Source organism: Coffea arabica, chromosome 2e (assembly GCF_036785885.1).
Source record: "Coffea arabica cultivar ET-39 chromosome 2e, Coffea Arabica ET-39 HiFi, whole genome shotgun sequence".
NCBI lineage: Eukaryota > Viridiplantae > Streptophyta > Magnoliopsida > Gentianales > Rubiaceae > Coffea > Coffea arabica.
In genome coordinates this window covers 20,287,104-20,313,454 of record NC_092313.1, presented here as the reverse complement: position 1 = coordinate 20,313,454, position 26,351 = coordinate 20,287,104, and the positions used below count along the sequence as shown (strand labels likewise).

The 26,351-nt window shown below is 37.3% G+C and overlaps 4 protein-coding genes and 3 non-coding genes across 16 annotated transcripts; 3 read left to right on the top strand and 4 right to left on the bottom strand.

The window, feature by feature from the left end:
- Positions 1–1,292: 1,292 nt before the first annotated feature.
- LOC140036826 (replication protein A 70 kDa DNA-binding subunit B-like) lies at positions 1,293–5,094 on the bottom strand. 7 transcript variants are annotated; one of them, XM_072079738.1, is made up of 13 exons: positions 4,817–5,094; positions 4,510–4,650; positions 4,201–4,341; positions 3,667–3,750; positions 3,422–3,582; positions 3,064–3,334; positions 2,877–2,973; positions 2,659–2,783; positions 2,462–2,540; positions 2,236–2,371; positions 1,988–2,148; positions 1,782–1,905; positions 1,293–1,680 (listed from the first exon to the last, which is right to left on the bottom strand). In XM_072079738.1, the coding sequence occupies exons 1-13, from the start codon at positions 4,914–4,916 to the stop codon at positions 1,633–1,635; spliced, it is 1,668 nt and encodes a 555-aa protein (XP_071935839.1). In that variant the 5' UTR covers positions 4,917–5,094; the 3' UTR covers positions 1,293–1,632. The 7 variants fall into 7 exon arrangements, with proteins under 7 accessions (XP_071935839.1, XP_071935837.1, XP_071935838.1 ...); XM_072079736.1 differs by having other exon boundaries at positions 1,293–1,670; positions 4,817–5,093; XM_072079737.1 differs by having other exon boundaries at positions 1,293–1,670; positions 3,691–3,750; positions 4,817–5,093.
- A 248-nt stretch (positions 5,095–5,342) lies between these two features.
- On the top strand, positions 5,343–8,467 carry LOC140036827 (probable plastid-lipid-associated protein 4, chloroplastic). Of its 2 annotated transcripts, none has more exons than XM_072079743.1 (5): positions 5,343–5,496; positions 5,597–5,692; positions 6,555–6,629; positions 7,118–7,185; positions 8,154–8,467. In XM_072079743.1, the coding sequence occupies exons 2-5, from the start codon at positions 5,666–5,668 to the stop codon at positions 8,224–8,226; spliced, it is 243 nt and encodes an 80-aa protein (XP_071935844.1). In that variant the 5' UTR covers positions 5,343–5,496; positions 5,597–5,665; the 3' UTR covers positions 8,227–8,467. The 2 variants fall into 2 exon arrangements, with proteins under 2 accessions (XP_071935844.1, XP_071935845.1); XM_072079744.1 differs by lacking the exon at positions 8,154–8,467 and adding an exon at positions 7,285–7,644.
- A 125-nt stretch (positions 8,468–8,592) lies between these two features.
- On the bottom strand, positions 8,593–8,788 carry LOC140037429 (U2 spliceosomal RNA). The gene has a single exon (XR_011841333.1). It is a non-coding gene; the product is annotated as a U2 spliceosomal RNA (small nuclear RNA).
- Positions 8,789–10,528: 1,740 nt separating this feature from the next.
- LOC113731838 (uncharacterized) lies at positions 10,529–14,525 on the bottom strand. Its single transcript, XM_027257299.2, has 7 exons — positions 13,866–14,525; positions 13,597–13,740; positions 12,945–13,017; positions 12,145–12,250; positions 11,962–12,058; positions 11,214–11,309; positions 10,529–11,129 (listed from the first exon to the last, which is right to left on the bottom strand). The coding sequence occupies exons 1-7, from the start codon at positions 14,472–14,474 to the stop codon at positions 10,974–10,976; spliced, it is 1,281 nt and encodes a 426-aa protein (XP_027113100.1). The 5' UTR covers positions 14,475–14,525; the 3' UTR covers positions 10,529–10,973.
- Positions 14,526–17,658: 3,133 nt separating this feature from the next.
- On the bottom strand, positions 17,659–21,757 carry LOC140003656 (probable plastid-lipid-associated protein 4, chloroplastic). Of its 3 annotated transcripts, XM_072079732.1 has the most exons (6): positions 21,112–21,742; positions 20,320–20,433; positions 19,954–20,052; positions 19,191–19,265; positions 18,879–18,946; positions 17,659–18,028 (listed from the first exon to the last, which is right to left on the bottom strand). In XM_072079732.1, exons 1-6 carry the CDS (start codon positions 21,442–21,444, stop codon positions 17,956–17,958), a joined length of 762 nt encoding a protein of 253 aa, XP_071935833.1. In that variant the 5' UTR covers positions 21,445–21,742; the 3' UTR covers positions 17,659–17,955. The 3 variants fall into 3 exon arrangements, with proteins under 3 accessions (XP_071935833.1, XP_071935834.1, XP_071935835.1); XM_072079733.1 differs by lacking the exon at positions 17,659–18,028 and having other exon boundaries at positions 18,887–19,113; positions 21,112–21,757; XM_072079734.1 differs by lacking the exon at positions 17,659–18,028 and having other exon boundaries at positions 18,887–19,097; positions 21,112–21,754.
- Positions 21,758–22,122: 365 nt separating this feature from the next.
- Positions 22,123–22,318, top strand: LOC140037433 (U2 spliceosomal RNA). Its single transcript, XR_011841337.1, has one exon. It is a non-coding gene; the product is annotated as a U2 spliceosomal RNA (small nuclear RNA).
- A 351-nt stretch (positions 22,319–22,669) lies between these two features.
- LOC113733588 (U2 spliceosomal RNA) lies at positions 22,670–22,865 on the top strand. The gene has a single exon (XR_003459092.1). It is a non-coding gene; the product is annotated as a U2 spliceosomal RNA (small nuclear RNA).
- Positions 22,866–26,351: the final 3,486 nt, after the last annotated feature.

Below are 26,351 nucleotides of genomic sequence, written 5' to 3'. Positions count from 1 at the left end.
CTATCAATATTGCACGAAAACAGAAGCGAACTACAGCTTCTGCATACGTAGGAATGGGAAAAAAACCACAGGGCAAACGAGTCTCATGAACAAACTAAACGGTCATATACGCTGCAGGTACCCGGCAGCAAAAGAAACAGAGCACAGAAAACGAAAGTTTTTTGTATAAAGGTAAAAAAAGAAAGGTGAGCTGAGACAAAGCTAAAAAGGCAGCTGAGTGCTGAGTTTTTTTTTTTTTACCTTACACGGCTATCAATATTGCATGAAAACAGAAAGGAATTGACAGCGGATACAGTGAAAATGGTATAACAAGGCACAAGAGCTCAGCAATGTGGCGGGAAAAAAGGCTGGCCCGGTAGAACAGGAGAGTATACAAAAGCAAAGTCAACACAACAAAGAAATGATATTAACAAAGAAACGAGATCTTATAGGGATAGTCGTGTATCAATTCGGGACAACAGCTTTTTTTTTTTTCGAGGGGAAAAAAAAAATTAGGTCACTGCATGAATCGTCCAAGTAGCAAATTGCATGAATCGTCCAATAAACAACCCAGTTAACAACGGCATTATTGCATTTTGAAGGAAAGCACACTGCCCAAAGAGCAAGAAGGCGCCAGAATCAAGAGTCGCGAACAAAAGCGAAAGTAAGGGAAGCGCACAGGAAAGATCAAAAAAAATGAAGACCTGTTAAATCTTTCTTTCCTTACACACGTACCTACGTTGCATGAAAAGAGCAATGCGGTGCATGGAAAGAGCAATGCACGGACAGTGCATGGAGGGATATCAATCTAATAAGGTCCTAAGAGCTACGTTTGGAGAAAAGACAGCTGGTCAGATACAATTGCAAAGTAGTCCAAAGGGAAATTACCCAAAGCGATAATTTTTTTTGGGAAAAAAGATAAATCGGCGCAGAAAAGTTCTTTTCCTCCAACGCAAATAGGCAATTAGAATTCAAGCTTAATGCGCAAAGGATAATATGGTATTTTGAAGGGCAGGAAAACTTTCTTTAAAGACCAAAGTAAAGACCATTGAATACCGATCTTGGGCCACGAAATTCAAGACTAATGCGCAGAGGATAATATGCTATCTTGAAGGGCAGTACTATTTTTTTTAAAGGCAAAACAAAGACCATTGATTACCAATTAGCTTGATATAAAATGTTGCCTAGCATCCAAGGGGGAAAAATGCATTTACAAATATAACACTTCGTAAGGCCAAGAACAAGAGCAAGGCTTCCCATGTTCATAAAAAATAAAAAGAGGGAATGGTTAATACACGCGGCCCAATCGAATATAAACAAACAGAAACTTTCAATAGCCATACATATAGAGGAAAAGACAGATACAAAAAATAGAACAACATTTCCTGGCTAAGAACAAGATCAGAGGCAATTTCCTGTAGGAAGAACAATTTCCTGTTGGCCACATAGGTAGTTAATTACAAGAGGCAAGCATAACTAATTGAATAGTACATAAAACCTAAGAGCTATTACAAAATATGAGTTTATAGACGCTCGAGAGACAAAAAATAGCTCGACTAAGCTGGGTAGCAGGCAACAACAGTGTATCTAGTTGTGGTCTCTGTTCTGATCACATCAGTAGAACGCTTAATGTAGAGCAAGAGCTTTGAGCGTTTAATTTGCCGAGACACACGGCAGTACAACGCAAAATTCTGTAAGAAACTGAAAACCTCATCAATAACAATGGAAATGAACGACAAGCAACATAAAGGAGCGACCATCAAATTAAAGTATGCATACACAAGAAAAGAGCAGCACACTACCTCATCATCAGTAGACGCATACATGTAAACGGCACTAACACCAATTAGCCTCTCAGCTTCAGCGCCCAGCGCAATAACATTCACATACCCAGTATCATCATGAACAGTAAGCCTAATCCATGCTCTGCTCTTAAAAACAGCACCATGAAAAACCAAAACAAGGAAGACAGAAATCCTGTGATAACTAATGAAAAAACAGAACGCACCTAGGGAAAGCATATATTCCCAGGCCACAAGAAAGACATAGAGTTCCAAGGGTTGTAGCATAATCATAGAGTTCATAACAATGGGGACATGCCATATGCCAAGAGCGAGCACAAGGCCAAGCAACCTCAACATGGCCCTTAATCCACGCATTTCCCCAATCCTGACATCCAACGACTGAAAATGAAGGAAGGGAACAACAGGATAAAGAAAAGACACCAAAGCAACAAGAAACAATAAAAGCACTAACGAAGGGGTCACAGGACAGAACATCGGCAATGGTAGTAACAGTGAGATCACGAACAGGGGGGAGCAAGACAGTAGGGTCCAAGTAAGCGCGCTCGTCAAAAACCAAACGAACCAACTCAGAAATGTTATCAGTACACCTAAATGCAAAAACAAAACAAGAGGGTACACAGCTTAGGAAAAGACCCATCCTATACACCAGAGAAACAAACAAAAGAAGCAACACTTACCAAGCATCAAGCAACTTTGCCTCCAAAACATCAGGACAAACAAGAACAATAGATGAGGGATGAATCGACAAAGACAAACCTAAGGAAAAAAGAGACAAACCAAACCAGCAAACACCCAACAGTAAAGAACAGTAGATCCGCATAAAAGAGACCAAAAAAGATAAAAAGAAAACCAACAAAGAAAGGGAAAAGCATACATTTTTTTGTAGTCACCCTAACCCTGATAGCAATGATAATAGGCATAGCATGCATTAAATTTTCGATAGCTCGCCCCTCAATAGATTCATAGTCACCAAATAGGGTCAAGATGATGGGACGCTTCCTACATCAGCGACACAAATAAAAGAAGAAGATCATAAGAGCAACAAAACAAAGAGCAAGGAAAAAAAAAATGTAGACAGAGTAACATGATTACCCCTGGTCAACTATAATAATATCTCTCTCACGGCGAAGGATTCCTTCCACATAAACGTCCCGTGCAGGCAAAGAATTAACCACCACCCCCATGATATCTAGGTTCATGCAAGACAAAAAACAGAGTGAATGAAGCGAAAACAAACAACGAATAAAAAAAAAGCAAGAAAAGGGAAGAGAGAACCTACTTATGAGGTTATTAGTGTCAGCAACAAAGTGCAAAGAATCGTAAGAGCGCAGGCCAAAATAAAAAGGCAGAACAGGAAGCCCAACATCAGTAGCCTCTCTAATAGAAGTATCAGAATTAATCACCCAGTAAAAGGGATAAAAACAATCTGGGGGGAGCTCGGCAAGCCGGCGGATCTCAGCATTCGATATATAATACTTCCTAAATGGAAGAAGAAGCCCATCCACACAAGGAACGTTGTCATCATAAACAATGGCAGACACTTTAATACCCTAATTGGAAAATTATATTAGACAGCGAAGCAAGCACAAAAATGACAGCATCAAATAAGCATGCATCAAGAAACAAATCAAAGGCACCTGCGAATCGCCAAACCGAAATAAACGGAACGACTTCGAAATCGATCCATGGCTAGCAACCTTGACACGATCAGCCTCAACAACATGAACCAAGGTCATCCAACCACGTGTAGATTCAGAGACATTTGATATGCGAAGAAGCTTAGGCGCAGCAGCAACGGCTGAAGCAATAGCAGCAATAAGATAAATATATAGGACAAGCATACCCAAAGGCAACTAAGACAGAACCTATAAAACATAAAAACCTGAAGATGCGTCAAAAGGCTCACATGGAATGGCACCAAGCTCGGGTACAAAACTAACAGTGGAAGCAGCAGCAGTTGCCATTCCTGCAAAACAAAAAGGCACAGATAAGACCGTACGAAAAGACGATGACCAAAAAAAATAAGCGGGAAAAAACAGTACCTTTACGCAAAAAAATTACAAAATAACAAAATAACGCAAAAAAATTAAAAGACAAGAACAACAATCGTAAAATAGGCAAAGAGGGGAAAAATGGAAAAGGCACAGAAGAAAATTCCGACAAAAGATCAACCTTTGCAGGAACGCAAACAGCTAGAAGAGGAAGCCTAGAAAATAAAATTAAAAAAAAACACCTGTAAAACTTAGCATGCAAGCGAAAATACAACAAAAAAAGGAAAAAAGCACAGAAGAAATTTCCTACAAAAAAGTAAGGTTGAAGAACGCAAAAAGTTGGGAGAGGAACCCTAGAAAAATATCATAATCATTAAAAGGAAGAGCCAAAAAACTGAGATAGGAAGGAGAAAAAGGAATCGTACCTCCAATTGCTGGGTAGAAAAGAAAAAATCTCAGGTAAAGCACGTGGGAAAAACGAGGGTGCATTAATGAGATACCTCCAATTGCTGGGCAGAAGAGAAGAAATCCCAGGAAAAGGACATAAAATCCATCGTGTAATACGCCTTACTCCAATTAATAAGAAAAAGATTCTCAACACACTCATTCATAACCACAGCAGACGGAGAAGGAAAAAATGGAAAAGCATGCGGGTGTATCGATGAGGTGAGATGAAAAGAGGTGAAAGGGAAGAGCCAAAAAACTGAGATAGGAAGGAGAAAAAGGAATCGTACCTCCAATTGCTGGGTAGAAAAGAAAAAATCTCAGGTAAAGCACGTGGGAAAAACGAGGGTGCATTAATGAGATACCTCCAATTGCTGGGCAGAAGAGAAGAAATCCCAGGAAAAGGACATAAAATCCATCGTGTAATACGCCTTACTCCAATTAATAAGAAAAAGATTCTCAACACACTCATTCATAACCACAGCAGACGGAGAAGGAAAAAATGGAAAAGCATGCGGGTGTATCGATGAGGTGAGATGAAAAGAGGTGAAAGGGAAGATATTAAGAAAGAACCAGAGCAGTGCATTAATGAGATACCTCCAATTGCTGGGTAGAAGAGAAGAAATCTCAGGTAAAAGACGGAGGCCATAAATCCAAAGGATAAAATCCATCGTCTAATAAAAAAATGGAAAAGCATGCGAGTGCATCGATGAGATGAGATGAAAAGAGGTGAAAGGGAAGATATGAAAAGAGGTGAAAGGGAAGATATTAAGAAAAAGAACCAGAGGAGACGGAAAAGCAGGTGGGTGCATTAATGAGATGAGACGAGACGGAAAGGGAAGATAAAGAAAAAAAAAAAGAACCACGTGAGGACCTTCCTTCGGCACGTGAGGACGACGAAAAGCTTAAAAGCTTATGAACAGTAACCATCCTTCGGCTGTTAGTCTTATATGTTGATAAATATCAATTTACTACAATCTCCCTCCAACTTAACTTACTGCTACAGTGCTAACCTTGAAAAAAAGAGTGAAAAAAGCCGCCCACAAAAAAAAAAAAAAGACTTTTTTTTTGTTTTGTGAGGGCTGTGGTCTCCATGCATATTAGACCATTCTTGACATTTGATTCTGCATTTTCGTTCTTGACTTTGTTCTTGGTTAGATTAGATTACTCGAAAACTAGAAGCAGTAAGTCCAATAAAGGAGCCATTGAAGTCTGATTTACTGAATGGCAAATGGGAACTCATATACACAACTTCCCAGTCTATTTTGCAAACCGAGGTAAGTAACTGATGTTTGAGCGATTCCAGTAATTTTTGTGGTTCTAGTACTTTTTATACTTCGGTGAAATGAGAGCGCTGTTATGGATTGGTGTAAACAGAGGCCCAAAATCTTAAGGTCTAAAACGAATTATCAAGCGATAAACGTGGATACACTTCGGGCTCAAAATATGGAATCATGTCCATTCTTCAATCAGGTACTTCTGGGCATCTTTTACATTTTACATTTTTATTCCTTATTTTAGCTTGTTCTATATCGGTTCTACAAAGTTTTTAAAAGCTCATCTCTGAACCGTTAATTCAAGCAAGAAACTCATCAAGTAGGCTTCTGCAGGCTTCCAGTGCCATAATTGACTGATGAAATCAGCATTTTATCCCTCATCAAGTGGCGTTGCAGCAATATTGTTGTCTGATAATATACATTTTTCTTATGATTTAGTGTGTTCTAGCTAATAAACATCTTCTTCTTCTTCTTTTTCAAATTAAATCGACAGCATTTCCCATATGGTGGTGTAGCTAAACTTTTGTCATCAATTAGAATTTGGCTATAGTCACATTCTACATATTTATCATGGTAAACAAAGGAAAATCGCTCATGAACAATCAGAATGATTTTAGTGACTGCTTCTCAGCACATAATCTGACCTAAAGGAAAATTTCTTGCTAGTTTTAGAATGGCTTGAGATAAAGACTATTTTGTAGTGATGCACTTCTTAAAACTCCAAAAGCATAATACTGAGAGGCGTTCCTCAATATTCAGGGGCTCCTTTTTTTTTTTATTCCTTCCATTTGCAGTTGACCTTACATTAGGCTGTTAAGTTCGGGTTCCTTATTCTGGATTTTTGAGTTATATACGAATAATTAATGGGCATGAACTCAAGTCCATTGAAAATTACATGTCTTGTAGTTGAAATATAGCCAAAGAATACCACAAGCTTTTCAGTTTTTCAACTCTCAAGGTAAGTAGAAAAAACTAGTAGCCTTCGACCAAAATCTGAATTCAACTTTTACTACTGCACTACCTTCAATGACTTTGGCTTTTTTTCATATCTACTGCAGGTTACTGCAGATTTAACACCTCTAAATGCAAGGAAGGTGGCTGTAAAATTTGATTACTTTAAAATTGCTGGACTGGTAAGCCTTTAATTCTCACAGATTAACAATGCTTTTACATATGCAAGAACAAAGCATGTCGTTAGATATGTGTTATACTATTCTGATTGCTTACATAATGAAAATTAGTGGAATCTTCAAGTAGATGGCATTACCAGTCAATTGTTACAGAAATTAAAATTTTGAATTTTTGCCCAGTTTACCTTTAGCATATTAATGGTAATAACATCACTCTAAATAGCTGCTGAACTGAGAATTTTGAAACGAACCAAACTTTTCTAATGATGTTTGCAACACTCAATATTGTGGTACTAAGTGTAATGGCTGACTCACAGTCGATACATAATTTTAGAAACAATGGTAGTGGTCTTTGTGAGTAGGACTAACCTCAAGTTGGTCTCTAATTTTCTTTTTTTCAGACGCTGTAGGACTGATTGCACTTTTAACATGGCATTTTGAACAAATTAAGATGTAGAATAACATGAGTGCTTGATGTCATTGGCTTGCAGATACCCGTCAAAGCTCCTGGAAGAGCTAGAGGTGAACTAGAGATTACATACTTGGATGAAGCGCTTAGGTGAGCTTCATTACTGGTTCAGTAGATTATTAATCATGAACCTTCTCATAAACTCATGTAATTTTGACGCTTATCATCTTCAAGCTTCTCTTAATACAGGAATCTACAGCAATTTAGGATCTTGTCAGCAAATGGAACTGACATTAGGTTGCAGCATACTTAGCTCCATTTAGTTTACTATATACGTGGAAGTAATTGCTATGTCCGGTTGCAAAAGTGCAGGTGATTATGCTAAAGAAGTAATTGGTAAGAGGAATTAGAACAACTTAAGCAGGTTCAAAAGGATTTGTTATCCTCTCAAGCTTCAATATGAAGTTTTATTGGCTAAACACGTTAGCGGAAAGCTCCTTTGTCCATGTCTTGATTAGTAAATTACTCAGATTATACGAACCACCAGTCTGGATTTGGTTGATTGTTCAAACATAGCTATTACCTGTTGCATTTAGTTGGGGATACAAATTACCATAGCAATTAACAACTTGTTCTGGGAGTGAACAGGAATAAAAAGCGGTGAGGACCCATTTCGCAGCACAACTTGCACAGATTCAGTGGGGTTTCTACTTCTGAAAGCCAAAAAATGGAGCCCTCCAGTGATTTTGCTCCCTTTTTTTCTTTTAAAACATTTGTTGGTAGGATAGTTCAGAATCTCTGGTTCTCTAGAACTTGCCAGAATGAGTCCTCCTTTTGTGCAGTAGGAACAGAATTATTTGAGAGGGATCAAGCACTACTATTTGATCTTTATTTTCGAAACGTGTCTAAGCATACGTTGCAGCTCAAGTCGCTAAATTTATCTTATTTCTTCCTATTTGATCTTATTTCTTATTTGATTCTTCCTGAATTGAGAAATCATAACGCTTGCTTATCTTATTTCTGCAAATAGAATTGGATGACTGTAAATCAGCAACATCTAGAACTGTTAATAACTGCACCTTTCCTTCCATTTTTGTCCCTTTCTTTTTCCTTGGCAGAGTATCAAGAGGTGATCTGGGGAACCTGTTCATCTTGAAGATGGTTGATCCGTCCTATAGGGTACCTACCTGAGCTAAAATCTATCAGAAGCAACAGGACAGACGAGTTCTAAACTGATTCTTATACAAGGAGCAAGAATAGAATAATATCTGAGTGTACTATTGCTTACTTTTCCATATCCAGAATACTTGGCCTTGAGATGTGCAATATTGTAAACTTCATAACGCGGCATACCATAGACTAGAGCGGCATCCATGTACAATATACATACATTACAGTCTCAAGAGTACAGAGCTAATTATTATTCATCAAATGCTTCTACAAATGATTATGGCACCCTACTTGCAGGCTGCTTAATTCTGAATTTTAAAAACCCCAGCAACAGAAAAAGGCAGAATATGAAAGGATGAAAGCGCGTAAAACATTCAACTAGGATTGGTGGGGTGCGCCAGGCCCAGGCTTTAGTGCAAGGCCAAGGCGACGCTCGAGAGCCCCGGCAGCAAGCTGCCGTAGTGGGCTCTCCCCCTGAAAAAATTGAGTTAATATCGTGTGGGCCGATGGCCCACGTATCAGATATTAAACTGATAAGAACAGATACTACACTTGATCTTAGCCAAAAGGCCGAGAAAGGTATGCTTTGTCAGGGGCTAAATCGTTCATTTTATAGCCTGCTCTCCGCCCTTCTATTGCTTTCGAGGACCGATGTGGGAGAAAAAAAAACCCACGCTTCCGAATGCAAAAAACGGCTAAGCAACGATTCCTCTCTAAGTCGCTGGGAATTTGCTAAGGTGATTTTCTTGAATTTTGTTGGGGATTTGCTAGCTGTAAGTGTATCGGCACTGCTGAGTTTAAGAGTTCAAACTCTGAGTCTCTAACTAGTCCTATTACATTTTTTAAAGTAGGAAAAAAAAGTGATTAAATTTGGCGAAACTTTTGTTTTTGGTTCTTTTATTTTGAGGGTTCAATCTGACGAAATCTGAGACGTGAGTTAAAGAAAAACGTTCTTCTATTGAAGTGATGATCAAGATACATTTTTGTTTCTTTGATAAACACAGGAGGCATCTTGATATGAACAGACAGCACTGGGTTGACTCCTTCAAGGAATGGTAGGAAGAAGTATTATGGCAAAAAGACCAAAGCAATTAAACTTGATTAACTACTCTTCATTATTCTCTTCATATGCAAAAACAAATTTTAGTGGACAGGTAGATTTTTTGAATTTTGAGCGGGCATCACCATTAAGTAATTACTAGTAATTGATGCACATTCGATGAAAAACGCTTCATTTCATCTAATAAACGTGGAATTCTTACTTGACAACAAAATTTAGTAGCAGTAAAGTAAAAAATTTAGGATTAATCTTCTATACACTGACAGTGTATACACTTTCACCGTTAGATGCATGACACACAATTCAAATTTTATATATGTGTCGTGCATCCAACCGTGATAGTGTATACAAGATTTACTCAAAAGTTTAATACAGCAAGATATGATAAAAATCAAACAAGAAATTAAATCAAGTAATTACCTGTACTGATTGATTATAAATCTACGTACTCTTACATTGAGACTAAGCTCCACAAATACAATCATTGAAAAGTTTCTTATGATGAAGAAGATTTTTTTTTACGATGAAAAAAAAATATGATGAAGAAGATGGAGAAGAATTTTTTTTATTTAGTTGTAATTTGTAGCTCAGTAGACTGTAATATAGTAGCTATGTAATATTAGCGGTTGAGTTGTGTTTTATGGAATTGTAAGTCATGATATAGTAGTTATGTTTTTTATGTTAGTGGATGTATTTTACTGATTGTGTGATGTTGGTGATTGAGTTAGAGTGTGTTAGTGGTAAAGAATTATTTAAAGGATAAAAAGGAATTTTAAAAAGTGATCTAGATTGTTTACACCAAATCATGTGCTCTCCCTTTGTTTTATTGTAGAAATAAGAATGAGTAATAATATTCACGCAACCACGTATTTATTAACTCAAATACAAACTATGAGTCCAAAGTAATTATAATGGTTGTAATTCATAGGAAATTACAAAATTAGCATCACACTAGTACTCTCGTTATGGTACCATTTCTCCCAAAAAAGGAGAGAAAAAAAAAGCGTGTTTGGAATCAAGCGGTTTACTACGAAATTTTCCCCTACTAACGATTTGCAATAAATTACTGCTAATGCCAATATAAGTTAACTCAATTAACAAGGACGGGTACTTCCTTACAAAAGTTTTGTTTGAAGGCATGTCCTGATTCATGATGGTGATCAGAGCCAAACTCATCTAAACTTTTTTTTTATCAAGAAAAAAAAACTGCTGTTAATATCACCAATCTCCAACAACTAGTGCAGCATCATGAAACCAGCAGGAGAGCGCCAAAGGCAAATTACCATAGCTACTTTCACAGTTACGATACAAAGTGATACAGTTTGAAAAGCCAAAAGCTTCTCAGGCTTCAATGTTCCAAAACGCTAGTGTCCTCTAAGTGACATGTTTTTGTATTTCGTCTAGGCTGACAACCAAGAAAGAATCATGTACAAACATACAATTGTGAAAATATCAGATATTAACGTTTAATTTCCTACTAGAATTAACCTAACATTACACTGTCTACTTATCTTTCCTCTTTATCTTTTGGCCATTTATTCCTTTCCCCTATCGTGTCTAACAACAACATTAATGCGCAAAATATAAACATTATCACTAATATGCAGCAGCGCATTGCTCTGGCTTCGTTTCAGGAGAAGCATTGGGGGGTTCCAAGCATTTTCGTGTATCATTTGTATTATGCACTCAAAGCAGTCTTCACAATAAGCTATTGTGCAAGGCCACTAGGAATAGAAGAGCTATCATCCTCGACTAATTTCTCAACTGGGTTCTCCTTAGCCCAAACAGCTGCATCTAAGTATCCCAACTCAAAGAGCTTATCCAGAATGTGATCTTCTGCTGGCTCAAGTGCCCAATTGAAAAGCTGAAACACAGGCACATGTAAATCTTAGTTGCATGTAGCAAGTCTTTTAGCTGGAATGGGCTGCAAATCAAACAGTACAATTACCTCCCTGGGACTCGCCCTATTTTCAGGATTGCAGTCAGGACTAATACCAATTCCTGCCAACCCCAATCGACTGGCTGGGAAAGCACAAACACGAACCTAGAATGCAACAAGAATGAACATCATTTAGCTACTCCAAGATGTCAGTTTGATTGTTCCACTCGTAGCACTAACCCAGTTACTAAAACAAGTAAATCTTCCTTCAAATGATTCATCAATAGGAGGTTAATGTATGTGTCAATAATAGGGACGCAAACAAGACAAAGTTACAGACACTGGGTGTAGATGATTAAGTTACAGACACTTAAAACAACTTTTAATTCAAAAACATGCCAGGATATTCAAGATTAAATCTCTCCAGATGCCACAAATATCAATTGTCTGCTTTAAAGAATTTCAAAGCATAGACCATAAAGGAGAGTTTGACAAAAATTAAATTTTCTTTTCCTTGTAAGGTTTCTCACATAGAATCTCAGAAAATCTAGTACAATCACGAGGAGCCAGGTCTCAGATTACATTTTAATTAAATCCAAGAAGAATCCAAAAAACTAATCACATAAAAATTCATTGCCCTATTGCAGAATATAGCACAGCAAAATCAAATTCACACAAGAATGCAAGTCATACAACTGAGAAAATCCATTCACATTAAAGGAAATTATGAAGAAGCAAAGAAATTATATACTACAGCAAATATATCAAATGATGTCTCAAGAGTTAGTTAGAACAAGTTAATTCATCAAGAAAATACCGTCTGATATGCAGATGTTGGTGGCATAAACAATGTTAAACCACCATCAATGCAAAGCCGATTTCTGAACCTTGTCGCTGGCCTTGGAGCAAGATATCTGCAGTAAACTATAATCTTAGCTCAACAGGATGTATGAGGCCACAAAGAATGTAATTGCTAATTATAGCATCTAAGAACGTTTACCCTGGGACAAAAGAAGAAGTAAAGACAGCATTGATTAGGTCCTCTTTAGAATCAAACTGGTCAACCAATAAACCCCTGGGCCTCCATAGTATCTGTGTCACAGCAACTGAGGTAAAACCATAACACCAATTATTTCAGAAAGCTGTTTACACATGATGGTGAGATAATTCTGTGAAATACTGCTAGAGATTACTTTATAAACAATTCTAACAAAGTAGAAGTAACACAGATCTGGTAAAAATCAGATTATGAAAAAATGGAGCCTATTCTAAAGAATATCTGTCTATATGGACCATAGGAAATCTCTCGCAATTTGGTGCATTCATTATTCTGGCACTCAAGATCTTGATAAGATCCATCAAAGGTCATATCTTTTCCATGGTTTTATGTATTCAACCCATAGATGAGATAAAAAAGAGAAGTACTAAAAAAGCGTCAACTTGCCTAGGCTTCACAAGTAAGGATGTGATCAAATACATTTTCCCTTCAGATGTCGAAAAGAGGTACAACCATTTCATAATTATCCAAGATCACACGGTATAACAACATTTCACCCCAAACCCTACTGAAGATCCAAGTGGCAACAGCTCACTATTGTACGGTATAATTTGAAGCATGAGTACATACGTAATTGTTCCTAGTTTAGGCAAGCAGGAAATTTAATCGTCTCAACTCTTTTTTTTCCCCTAATTCCTTAAGGACAAAGACTCTATGCATATAAAAATTTCACCAACATCAATAGATACTCTCGTAAATCACTGTTAAGAGCACAATGGGCATCAGGAATAAAGAATTCTTACCACGAACTCTTCCACTTGATCTAATATGAACATCTTCTGGTAGAAAGTTCTGAAGAACATCTCTAAGCACAGCCTGACAAAAGAAAATTCTCTATTTGGTGCTCAAATAAGGAGAAGGAAGAGAGAGAGAGAGAGAGAGAGTATCCTTTTCCGCTCATTGTCCATATAGATAATGTTTACGATCATAAGCTTGCTCACATTGACAACATTTACAGAATGCAGTTAACCTATACAAGCAAAACATGTTTATGTACCTCAACATTTCAAATGTACACCTAACAGGCATGATACTTTGAAGGCCATTCCTTCACCAAATTAGTACATAAAACAAAAATACAATTTGCATAGTTCTTTCTTCAATTGATATTCTTGCAATCGGTGTGCCATGTTTAAGTTACAAGACTAACATTTTTCCAACACATGTTCAAACAGAGACGTTCAGCTGCAGCAAAAGTAAAATAAAGCCAAACAAGTCATCATATTTCCATCGTTGTAACAATCACTCGGTTCCACGCACCCTAAATGAGCAACTTTACTCTCAGTTACTCAAAAAGGCAACGTGATTGAAATTGTATCTAGTTACATGTCTGCACCATATAATCGTTAGCTCAAGTTTCATGACATAACCACACAAACACAAACACACACATACCCCTAAGCGAAATGCAGTACCGTTGAGCCTACAGTCTTGGGCTAATATTTTGGTAACTTCTAAAGCCTCTTGCATACTCGCCCCAGATGCAATCACTGCACATACAATTGCACCAGCAGATGAGCCAGCTAATGGTGTCGTATCCTGCATCGCAGAAATAAATAACAATAAGAGCTAATTAGCACAGCAACAAGTTGAAAATAAATACATTCAGGAAATTACTAATGAAATTCCAAAAATAAAGGAGAGAGTTGGAGAGGGGGAGAGACCTTAATGTATCCGTTCTCGATGAGGAATTGAGCCACCCCGAGATGATAGGGAAACAAAAGTCCCGCCGCAGAGAAACTAAACCCAGGGCTGCTCACCGCCCTCTGCTCCTTCCTGCGGCGCTCCGCCTCCACGTCTTCCTCCCTCTGCTCCCACGTCACATCAGGCTGAAGGGGGTCCTCAATTACAACAGAGGAAGCTTTCTCTTTCCTCCACCGTCTCCACCAGCTCTCCGACGTACTCGTGACTCCCGGTTCCAGCCCTCCATTGATAAATTCGCCCCCTTGGCCAACTAAATTGTTGTCCCCACGCCTTATGATGAGCCTGGCGGCGATGCCGAGGAAGAGCTCCCCAGTGGCCACCGCAAAGGACTTTTTCTCGGGTGGTGGAGGCGGTGGTTTGGCCGAAGCAGAGGCTTTAGAGGAGAAATGCAGTGGGCGGAGAGGGGTTGGGCGGAGAGGACGATGAGGGTTGGAGAGGAAGAGGGAGAGGGAGGCCATGGTGATGGGCAATAGGGGGTGGTGGTCGTGGCGGTGGCGGACTCGTGGGTCTTGGTTTGGTTTGAACCTGAACAAGGCTCCAGGGAACACACGACGGCTGCAACTTTTCATTTGTTTTTTTTTTCCTTTTTTCTTTTTTCTCTCTCGTTTTGATTTGTACGGAATCCTACTACTTCCTCGATTTATTGACAGAATGACGCATACTGTTCATGGTGTCTGGCGGTGAGCTTGTTTGGATAGGAGTTTATTTGAGATAATAACTGTAGTATTTTTTGTGATGTGATGTATGTGAGATAAAAAAGTGATTGAGAAGATAAAAAGGTGATTGAAATTTATGAAGTAAATTTTTTTATTTCAAATCTTCTGTTTGGATCATAAATTATTTAAGATAATTTTGTAAAAAAAATTCTGTACCATTTTTTTGATATTATATATGTGAAATAAAAATGTATTTGAAAAATATATTGATAATTTTGTAAAAAAAATTCTGTAGCATTTTTTTTAATATTATGTATGTGAAATAAAAAGTATTTGAAAAATGTGTTGATAATACAAGTAAATCAGTGCTTGGAAATAAGGTGTAATAATTTACAATTCAAACACAGTTTTTGATACTGTAGCACTTTAGTTTTCCTCGATTTATTGAGAGTATGACGTATGCTGTTGCACTACTAGTACTAGTGAGCTGGTAAACCGCATGGTTGCGAGTAGGGGTGGCAATTCGGGTTCAAATCAGGTTGGCGGGTCGGGTTCGGGTCAACCCGTCAGAAAATCTGTTGACCCGAACCCGACCCGCCAACCCGTGACGGGTCAGGTATGCTGACCCGAACCCGAAAATTTCAGGTTGACGGGTTGGCGGGTCGACCCGAAATGACCCGAAACTTAATTTTAATTTATTAATTTATCGCTGTAATTTCTAATAAAATCAATTTCTCACAAAACTAATTACATAATCAAGTAATAAAAATTTAAATAAATAATTCCAAACCAAATCTAAAATAAATTAAACACCGTAAAAGTGTTTTATCCCAAACAAAATATAAAATAAATTAAAACAATATAAAAGTAAAAAATAATATAATATATTATTTGTCCAAATATAATAATTTCAACTTCACACAAATTAAATAAATTCATTTAGGATTAAGTAATTAATGCCTTTGAAAAAAAGAATAACTTATTTAGTTAGATAAAATTATTTTTATGTTTATTAAATTATTTTTAATTCGTAAACGGGTCATATCGGGTCATATCAGGTCACCACGGGTTGACCCGAAATCGACCTATTTTCTTTTCGGGTTCATCGGGTCCAACCCGATTCTGACCCGAATTCCCGAAACCTCAACCCAAACCCATTAATTTCGTGTCAGGTTCGTGTCGTGTTTTCAGGTCGTGTCGAAAATTGCCACCCCTAGTTGCGAGAGAAATCAGAAATTTCCAAAACCTGATTCACACAGTTGTCAATCGTCACAGTCCAATTATGTTGACTCTTTCAATCTCTCATTAATAGTCCGTCAGTTAATTTTTAATGGGTCTAACTTGATATACTAGTAAATCCATTTAATTGGTGGATCATAGATTGTTTCGACTCATCTACTTTATATTCATTTAAAAATAATTATATATTTAAACTCAATTTTTAATGAATATTAAGAAGATAAACAATAAATGCCGTTATTTCTTGTCAAACAACATGTGAAATTTTTTTAAAAAAAATACTAAGTAAACTTTCAAATAAATCATAAATGGGTATAAATGAGTACCCGTTTATGCCTATTTATTTAAATATGCATAAATGGGTTGATTCAATTTATTCATTATCCAATTATGACCCGTCCAAATCCATCAAAGTTATCATTTTCACCCATCTACTGAATCTCCATTGACACTTGACAATGGATTACGGATGCAAGTAAGTCAAATTGAGTCAAATTTTGATCTAATCAAATCGAATCTTGACTCAATTTTATCAAGTTCGAATTTGTACTCGAACTCGACGAGATTTTAGTGTAAAATTTGAATTCGAGTTCGAGCCCAATTTCAAGCATGGTCAAGCTTCAAACTCAACCCTACTCGAGTTTTAAAAAATTTTAAAAAATTAAGAAGTGAATAAAATATTCATTTCTCTTAATAAATAATAAAAATATTTATAAATACATATATAGTTTCACTATTAAAATAAAAAATTAAAAAATAAAATATATAATCAAATTGGCTCACAAATTAATGAATTGAATTTATCTATATTTGACTTGAATTCGATAACTCGACTTGATTGGTTCAATCTTAATATTGACTGAATTCAAGCCGAGTTTTGACCAGATCGACGGGTGGTTTGACTACAATGGGCATAAAAATATTGCAGTCGCCTCTCGCAAATAGGCAGATGACCCGTACCCACCGAATTCCTGAGTCCTGCTTTGGTTCGCTTCTAAGTGTCCTTTTTACGTTTCAGTCCCCTTCTGTATTATAATTTCACAAATACCGATTCTTGCTTATTAGTTTTACAAAACAGACTCACGTGTGCGTCAATTCAATACTTTAAACAGCATCTATTATCAAATCTCTGGAGCATCTGCATGGGAGCCAAGTAAAGGACCGTTTTAACCAAATTATTAGCTGAGTTGACCAATACGAAACAAGCCAAACGATTGTTTTTCATCTACTAAACGGTCCGCAATATGGCAGAATTAGTAAGTAAAGAGTGCCCTCATTTGTGTTTACAAACTCGTGCATTTCTTAATCTAACTCCTCTTCTTTATCATCGAAATAATTGCGTCTTATCCTAACCACAGCCCAACACCCCTAGATGTTATCGATTTATCATTTCATCAACTTGTTAGTTTCATCTTTATAACCCGCAGTAGTCTCGAGCTCTTAGTCTACTTCTGCTTTAACATTCCTCTGTCATATTAATCAAGTGGCAAATGCGACTGTCTAGTCTACAATGGTCCAACTCCTCTTTAAAGGGCTCTAGCGGGGATGAGCAGCATCTAATGAATTCCAAGTGCTATTGGAGAGTGCAATTCAATGTGTGAATCGTATACTTGTTGAATTCAATGTCTATGATCTCAAGACTCATTTTAATTGATATGAACATTATCTTGGTGACGATGAGGCTCCTTATTTGACTCTCGAACCCTCTTCTTTTTTTTTTTTTCTCTTCTCCTTTATAAGATTTTAAGTCTCCTCGAAACGTGTTTTTTTTTACGGTAAACTTTTTGGGTGAGCAAGCACTATAGGCTAAAACGACAAGGAAGGACATAACTTCGTCAGCTAAAAATAGACAACTAAATGCAAAAATGGACTAATTTGAAGAAATTAAGCATGGATGCCTTGCACATATTGGAGCATCACAGCGAAAGCTCCATACAATCACAGCCAGGGGGAATCCATACTCAGGACTCGGGACACAGATTGGAGCATTAAGAATGAAATTCTAACTGAGGACTACATAATCAATCTTTTTCTGCTAGAATTATGCATACTTGTTGTGACAAACCCCCCCTCCCCCCTCCAAAAACCCCTCCCAGAATAAAAAAAAAAGGTACAAAAGACTATGCTTTTCCCTGTAATACTGTTACAGTAAGCGTTATAGAGGGACTCTGTAGGACGGATCGACCATTCTTAAAATAAACAGGTTACCTTGGTTGCCCCTGGATATCCTGCAAGCGTGATGAACTTAAGCTTCAGAATACAAGCAATATCAAGTTGATAGCAGATGATTGAAAAATGTTTTACTCTATCCGAAACATCTGTTTCTTTCTTTTCCCTCCTTCATTTGCTTAACCATCATACCCATGTCTAGTTAAGAACAACACAACTTTGATCAATTACCGCACTTTCCCCTCTTCTCTCTCCAAGCAAAGCAGGACACAGAAAAATCCTCAGAAAAAATGATGTTAACCACTTTGCAGTTGGCACACTAAATATGACAACATGATGGAAATGATTTCGTGCTATTATTATCCTTAACTTTGACTTGTGACACATTAAAGTAGATGCATCGTCTTAAAGACAAGTCCTTGTGAAATAGTGTAAAGATGATGAGGCAAAACAAAGGACCACATCGCTATATCTAAAATGCTAAGAAGTTATCATGCTATCATATTATTGCTTTCAAAAGATCTTCATTTGACGGATAAAAAACATCTTTGAGAGCTGTAGAGCACCTACTTCACTAGGGAGAACAGCAAAATTGAGTGAATAAGGTAGAAATCAAGGTTAATCAACAAAGAAGACTGCCAATAACGGTTTTCAGCTGGTAAATGTGTCATATGAAGTCTTTCATCTTAGATTGAGAGAAGAGCATGTAATGGATAAAGGAGTTTTAAATAGGAAGTTAAGAACAGACCTAGAAGAACAGGGCAGCTAGATTTAGAGACCAATCTCAATGTCAGTTTATAAGGCCTTGTTAGTTGTTAAGAATTTCATATCATTCACAAACAGGAGACAACAAAATTTATGCGCTTAGCTTGTGTTGCAGTTACTGCAAAAGGCTTTTAGATTCCTTACCGTAACTCTTCATCAAGGTATGTAATTTCCAACTCTCCACGACCACTGCCACGTTCCATTATAGGTATCTGTGAACCACAAAAGACTAGTTGATTATCTCAACCTTTCTGTATGCTCAAGACTTGAAACGATCATGGAGCAATGCACAGCAGATGCTCCAGGTTTAAGTTACATCCCACTTGCGTTGCTTTTGCCAACTTAAATATCCTACACAAACATCTATAACAGCAAATTGCTACAATCCCAGAAAAATGATGGTGAGTCTAGTACAACAAGATACAGAACTTTAAGCACAGTGAAAGCTTCACCTACCACACCAGCAATCTTGAAGGAGTCAAATTTAACTGCCACCCTTCTTGTATTGAGGGGAACTAAATTGGCTGTGGCCTGCAATAATTTGGACAAACCTCAAACTGTGGGTATTATTAATGGATGTATGTTTTGAGTTCTATTACAAACATTTGCACGTACACAACTAGAATAGGTCTCAAGGCAAGGAGAGATTGAAGTCCATATTATAAAGTCAACTAAGAAGAAATATGCACATGCTCAAATAAAACGTCTCAAGATTACAGATGATGCATTCTCCCACAGGTACAATGAGAAGTTCACACATGCTCAAACAGAATTAATCCATATTTTGAGGCAGAGTCCACATTCTAAAGTTAAATTGAGACTTAGTACAAGGAGAGAAATTCTAAAAGTAACTGCAAAGGGACCAACTATTTGTCTTCATTACTCTAATGTCAATCTAAATTTCCTAAACAAAGTACAAGAGGTGTAAACATGTACTATTTGTCGAACATTACAAGTGTGGTTAACTGGTTATAGATTGGCAACCCAATTAGACGAGATCATTTTACAACCACCATGCCAGACACTTCATTAAGGGTTTATAGTGCCATGTACTTAGATTTAGCATATTGCATTAATGATTTGGTCAGAGTATGAATGCAGAAGGAAAAGATTCACCACATTAGCTGAAGCTAGCATGTTTATATCTTCCACAACAAAATGAGAGGAGAAAGGGAGGAATGTTTAAAAGCACAAAAGCTTTGTTTGTTTTCTGAACTACCTGGTTGAAGAATGGCCAAGTTTCCATATTCTGAGCCCTCAATGTGTCCACATTAATCGCTTGATACATTTTCCCATTAGGGCGTAAAAGTTTAGGCCTCTGTGACATTGACAGCAATAGAAGAGACCAGTGATTAGATAAACAAAAATGAATGCCTATAACCTATTAGACCAATGATGCAGAAACAGCCAGTATGAAAGTAATGTGATTTCTCAAGCATATTCAGCTGGGCCCCTGAAGTAGCCAACAGTAACCTGCCTGACCATATGTTTAAAGTTTTTACCCCTATTAAGCGAGAATGCAACAACTCTCCCCAATATGTTTTAGATTTATGAAGCTGCAAGTGATAGTAGCACATTGTCAAACCTGAGGTTGCAGAACTGACTTGGAAGTTGTGTAGAGAAGCTCCCATTTACCATTTAACAAGCTGGACTTGAGTGGCTCCTTTACTTTATTGACTGCTTCCAGTTTACGAGCAATCTAAACGTGAATAAAGGGTCTGAGAGTGTTAAAATAGAAAACATATACATTACCTGAGGCATGTTGATCGGAATAGGATGGATGCTAAAACAAGAATTTTCCCGTTTCCAACAATTGGCTTTTGGTTTTCAACATATTTTACCAGAGGATAAACAAAATGTCCCCAGGGAGGAAAATTGAAAAAATAAAGAAAAAAAAGGCCATGCAACAGAATAATAATTGATTGGAGATAGATCGAAGATGTGAATATACACCCTATTCTTGAACGGGAAAGTCTGTAAACATCAGAGATTGTCAAAGATATAAAAAGGTTAATCATTGATTTAAGATCAGGGTCGTGTCTAAGAAATTTCTACTTGAGACTAGAAGTTCCCATTTGCTAATTTTGGCTTCCTTCTTAAAACCTTTGGCTTATTCAAAGAAGCAGTTGAAAATGTTCCAACCTTAATATCTTCTTGTTCCAAAGAACCGCTCTTTACTTGATTTTGGCACAGTACCCTCATTCCACAGCTGTAAACAATTCTCAAAAAAAAAAAAAAAAAATTCTACCTTTGGATAGAAAAGTTCCAAGTTTACTTTAACACCAACATGAAACGGCCAGTTTCAGAAAGACACTTAAACAATTCTCAACAACTTAATCCAACAAGAGGCAAATTCAAATTAAGGAGATGAACCCACCTGATCTACACGCTCTTGGTCTTCAGCGGTGGCCTCAGCACCGCGATCAAGAGCGGCAATAGCCTCGAGAAGCTCCTGCTTTAGGGTCTCAATGTCTCCGTCTTTGATCGAGAACGATGGAAAGAAAGAAACTCTAGTCCTCCACTTCAAACGTTGAGGAGCTGCTTTCACAGATGACTTTGCACTGCATTCATTATTAATGTCGAAATTAGTACTGGTGTTTTGCCCTTTTCGCGGAAAATGAATTGAGGCTAAAGAATGTGAAGTGATGAGTTCTTTGGAAGAGTGATGCAGCTGATGAGAGCAAGAAGAGGAGATGGAGACAGCAGACATTTTCTTCGTCTGCTGATTGTAATTTCAAAATCTGATTATCCGTCAATGAATAATGTGTAGCCAAGATCTCGAGCGGATAGACTTTGCTTTGCAGGTCACTTCCCGCCAGACAAAATATGTACCACAATCCACACTTTTCACCTCTCAATTTCCTCACCTTCCACTTATTTACCTTTCAACTTCCTCGCCTTTAAAGGCTTTTACATATTTTCAATAGTCATTGCAAGTTCAATAATAGTTCGACAGTAAATCAACATATGGCTATGAGTGAAGCAAAATTTCTCCTGATAATATTTAAAACCACTCCAAAATGAGATGCAGGAAATAAATGTCATTGGAACTCTCGTGAATGATCAAGAAGCTTCAAGGTGGGCTTTGGTTACCTAACTTTCCTTCACAGATTTGTAAGTCGATGATTTAGAGAACAGAAATGGGAATGTTATAAAGAATCAACTTTAGGGTTCATGAATATGCCAGCCATTCTTTTGGTTGTGATTTTAGTTAGTGTCATGGAAAGCCAAATTGCAAATGATGCTGAGGGGATTGGTTTCTTCATTATTAAATCGTACGGGTGGAAACTGCAGCCTGCATGGTATCCTAGGTTCCCACATCGGCCTCCGGAAGCCTTCCGCTAAATCCTAAGGTGCATAAAAAGCACAGCCCACTACCGAGAAACGCATACCTTTCTCGGCCTTTTGGCTAAGATCAAGTGTAGTATCTGTTCTTATCAGTTTAATATCTGATACGTGGGCCATCGGCCCACACGATATTAACTTAATTTTTTCAGGGGGAGAGCCCACCACGGTAGCTTGCTGCCGGGGCTCGCGAGCGTCGCCTTGGCCTCGCACTATAGCCTGGGCCTGGCGCACCCCACCAATCCTAGTTCAACTTTGTTATCGAGTGGTCGACCAATGTTCCTGGACCATGACATAGCCTCTTCTTTTCCTTTCTTTTTCTTGGATCCGTAAGATAATTTATGTTGAAACGTGTTAAAATGTAGCTAATATGTTTTGTGAATCTACCGTTCAAATAATAATAAAACAGAAGTTTAGTGTCATGGAAAGCCAAATTGCAAATGATGCTGGGGGAATTGGTTTCTTCATTATTAAATCGTCCGGGTAGAAAGTGCAGCCTGCGTGGTATCCTAGGTTCCCACATCGGCCTCCGGAAGCCTACCGCTAAATCCTAAGGTGCATAAAAAGCACAGCCCAATACCCAGAACCGCATACCTTTCTCGGCCTTTTGGCTAAGATCAAGTGTAGTATCTGTTCTTATCAGTTTAATATCTGATACGTGGGCCATCGGCCCACACGATATTAACTCAATTTTTTAAGGGGGGGAGCCCGCCACGGTAGCTTGCTGCCGGGGCTGTCGAGCGTTGCCTTGGCCTTGCACTAAAGCCTGGGCCTGGCGCACCCCACCAATCCTAGTTCAACTTTGTTTATCTAGTGGTCGGCTAATGTTCCTGGACCAAGATAGAGCCTCTTCTTTTCCTTTCTTTTTCTTGGATCCGTAAGATAATTTATGTTAAAATTTAGCTAATATGTTTTGTGAATTTGCAAAACAAGTTCACATATTAATGGTTTGAAATATTTAGGCAATATGATCTTTAAACTTAGAAAATGCTATATTGTTCAATTATTTAAAAATGCATTTTAGTTCACACCGACACAAATCTCTATTCTGAGCGAGAAATATATGTGTGATAGATACGAGATTTTCTTTTCTTTTTTTTTAAACTGAAAACCACAAGACTTCATAAATTTGCAACACCTGTGGAATAACACATACAATGAACTGCTAGTTGTCTGTTTTAAAGTTCATATTGAAGGCCTCTTCCATTAATTTGTCAATTAAAGTTGCGACCATATTCTTCTGTTTATTATACACTGACGAGAGTTGTGAAAGTTGTTAATTATTACTACTCAAGTGGATGGATTCGTGTCGGTACAAAACAAACCCACTATGAATAATTGTCCTGTTTGGAACCCAAGTTTTTTGGTAAGTTTGTCTGCTACAAGTTTTTTAAAAATTTTAGCTATAATAATCTCAAAAAAACTTCTCAAAAATTTTAAACTATATATTTCAAAATATTCAAAAATTTACACACTTTAAAAATTTTTTTAAAAATTTCTACAGTGCACTATAGTAAAATTTTAGATAAACTTTCAAAAAACTCACCTTTCAGACGGGGCAATATTAAACCAATGTTACAAGTGTAAACGTTTAGTAATCTCTTAACCTTTTTGGCTGAACGACAATTTTTTTTTTCCAGAAACGGTAATAGCTTATTCCATCTTAGACTACAAAAGAGAAAGTTGTGTTAGAGATTAACAAATATACATATTTTACTAAATTAAAAAGATATTTTAACATCATTTTTGAATTTTTTTTTTTACTGCTACAGCCTGTAAATGTGAGTTGAATTCTCACCTACAACCCAAGAAAGGATTCAAGCCCCTCATTGGTGGTCACTGAGCCAAGCTTAGTGGTTGGCTGAACGACAAATGCTTAGGCAAATTTTTGTTCGATCATGAAAGGTGTGCCATCTAGAAGAATGCCGAGTGGTGTTTTGAAGAGCAGGAGAAAACGTGAGGAGGACAAAAGAAATAAAACGACTGGCGGCTTCCGTTACCGGGACGGGAATTGAACTCGGGTCTCCCTCCCTGGGTGAAAGCCAGACATCCTAACCGCCGGACGATAACGGCATCATTTCATCGCCTGAAATGTTTCAACGACAAGAAGATTTGGATACCAAAATTATTTCAAATAATATTTCGCTTGCATCATAAACACATTTCTCAACCTACCATTTTATATTTTCCAATCACCTTTTTATCTCACATACATCATATCACAAAAAGTGCTACAGTAATTATTCCAAATAATATTTCAAATAATGTACTATCCAAACAAACCCAAAACTTCCTTTTTTTTTTTTTTTTTTTGGGGGTGGGGGGTGGGTGGTGGGTGGAATTAATTAGATCCCGAAAGAACTGTCAAATTTACGGATATTTGACAGTCATTTTGTTACTAATTGATTTTTCTCATAAATTTTTTGGAACAATTTCAAGAGGATTCATTCATCGGCCTTCAAGACTGTGTCCACAAATAAATATATACTATTAGATTTGGTTGAAGAAGGACATTTCGGAACAAGTATCATAAGATGCCATCTTCGTTCCATCATGATTGATTACGATGGGAACCCACAAATGAATTTGTAGCTTTGCACAATTGCACCCCTGCTGAGGGTTATCCGATCATCATGCCGCCTGATGGATGGCAAGACTCGTACTCACTCTTGCCGACAGCAGCTAAGAGTGTTTCAACAAACCACTGGATCAATGGTTCAGTGGCCATTAGGGAGGGACTTAAATTCCTTTTTGGGCTGTTGGTGAGGGTTCAAACTTTACCAGCAGTGAAAAAAATTTAAGAGTTGTGTCATAACATTTTCTTGATGTAGTTGGTTCTGTATACCCACTGACCTCTACAACAGCCTCCTTAGACTCTCCCTCCCTTCAGATTAGGATAGAGAAGGTTATACAAATGTATCGTTGCTGATAAAATAAAAAAAAAACTAAGAGTGTTCAACACATACTTTTATTAAGTGCTCGAACATAAAATCCAAAATAAATCATTGATTGCTCTCACTGATAGTAAATAAAAATTTGTGAAAATCTCGCAATTTTCTCAAATTCCTTGTGAAATTTTGTCATGTCATGTTGGGCAAGATGCGAGACTGAACTGTGTGTTCAGTGTGTATATATATGACATACCGAGAACATCACCAGCCTCGAAAATTTTACCACTTGGGCATCTAGATGTGCATTGAAAGTCCAACCTTCACCATTTCCAAGAGAAAAAGAAAAAGTCCAACCTTCACTATCACCAACAATAAAGATCATGGTTGCTCTAGCTAATTGGGTTTGTTTGGATTACGATTTATTTGTTAAAATATATTTATTTATATCATTATTATAATTTCTAACACCCTGTTTTATCTTTTCAATTATCTTTTTATCTCACATATATCACATCACAAAAAGTGCTACAGTAAAAATATCTCTAATAATTCACAATCCAAACAAACCCATTAATGTTTTAGTGCTCTGAAATCTGAATCAACACACAGGAACACCGCTACGCCAAAAACTCCCTGTTTGGATTGCATTTTTTTTTAATTTTTTGTAAAATAAATAATTATAATAATTTAATATATATAAAAATGTGTTTACTAAAAATATAGCAATTTTTCTGCTGTCCAAACGTAGCACTTGATTGATAACTTTTGCTTGGGACATTTTGGGACCATGGTCAAAGTTTTCAACGGAAGCAAAGGTGTGAAGCATGATGGATAAAGTAAGATTGAAGTAAGAATTTCAAGTAAGATTGAAGTAAGAATTTCCTCGTCCTTTTTATTCTTTCAATGCTTGTAAAGGTACCGGGTAAAAAATGTTGCTTTCTCGAGCTAGAATGTGACCCTTCGTTTATAGGACGAGGGGCCTGGACGGTTGTCTCGTCCCAGGCAGTTCACGACCTGGATGAAGTTAAAAAGATGAAGTTAAAAAAATTTGTGCGGCTCAAATCACGTCTTGTAACTCGATTTTCACGCCGTGTGGGACTCACAAAAATGTTGTTATATTTTACTCGCTGTTATTCAATTATTACACATTATACAGATGATGTTACACCATGTATAAATGGTGTTACGCCTTCCGGAGCGGTTGTTCCAGCCCCGCGTCCTCGTTTATAGGCCTTCACAGACAACATTTATCATTTATGAATTGACAGCTCTGCATAAAATTCTAGACTATTAATTGCTTAAACATGATGATTCACCAACTTCAGTAATTATGAGGCCAATAGTTTCAGATTGTAAGTTTCAGCTAAACCTTGCCTGAGGA

Bases quoted from the DNA above. Each gene is read 5' to 3' on its own strand.
- LOC113731838 (XM_027257299.2), bottom strand. From the start codon at position 14,474: ATGAAAAGTTGCAGCCGTCGTGTGTTCCCTGGAGCCTTGTTCAGGTTC. The intron at 13,741-13,865 runs GTCTCTCCCCCT...TCTGCGATGCAG, and splicing joins TCGAGAACGGATACATTAAG to GATACGACACCATTAGCTGG. The intron at 12,251-12,944 runs GTAAGAATTCTT...GTTTTACCTCAG, and splicing joins ATCAAGTGGAAGAGTTCGTG to TTGCTGTGACACAGATACTA.
- LOC140036827 (XM_072079743.1), top strand. From the start codon at position 5,666: ATGGAATCATGTCCATTCTTCAATCAG. The intron at 6,630-7,117 runs GTAAGCCTTTAA...ATTGGCTTGCAG, and splicing joins ACTTTAAAATTGCTGGACTG to ATACCCGTCAAAGCTCCTGG. The intron at 7,186-8,153 runs GTGAGCTTCATT...TTTCCTTGGCAG, and splicing joins TACTTGGATGAAGCGCTTAG to AGTATCAAGAGGTGATCTGG.
- LOC140003656 (XM_072079732.1), bottom strand. From the start codon at position 21,444: ATGTCTGCTGTCTCCATCTCCTCTTCTTGCTCTCATCAGCTGCATCAC. The intron at 20,434-21,111 runs GTGGGTTCATCT...ATTCACGTTTAG, and splicing joins ACCAAGAGCGTGTAGATCAG to ATTGCTCGTAAACTGGAAGC. The intron at 18,029-18,878 runs GTAAGGAATCTA...TCACGCTTGCAG, and splicing joins TACCTTGATGAAGAGTTACG to GATATCCAGGGGCAACCAAG.
- LOC140036826 (XM_072079736.1), bottom strand. From the start codon at position 4,916: ATGCTTTTCCATTTTTTTATTAGACGATGGATTTTATCCTTTGGATTT. The intron at 4,651-4,816 runs GTATCTCATTAA...AATTGGAGTAAG, and splicing joins CTTCTACCCAGCAATTGGAG to GCGTATTACACGATGGATTT. The intron at 3,335-3,421 runs GTGCCTTTGATT...TTTTCCAATTAG, and splicing joins TTCGGTTTGGCGATTCGCAG to GGTATTAAAGTGTCTGCCAT.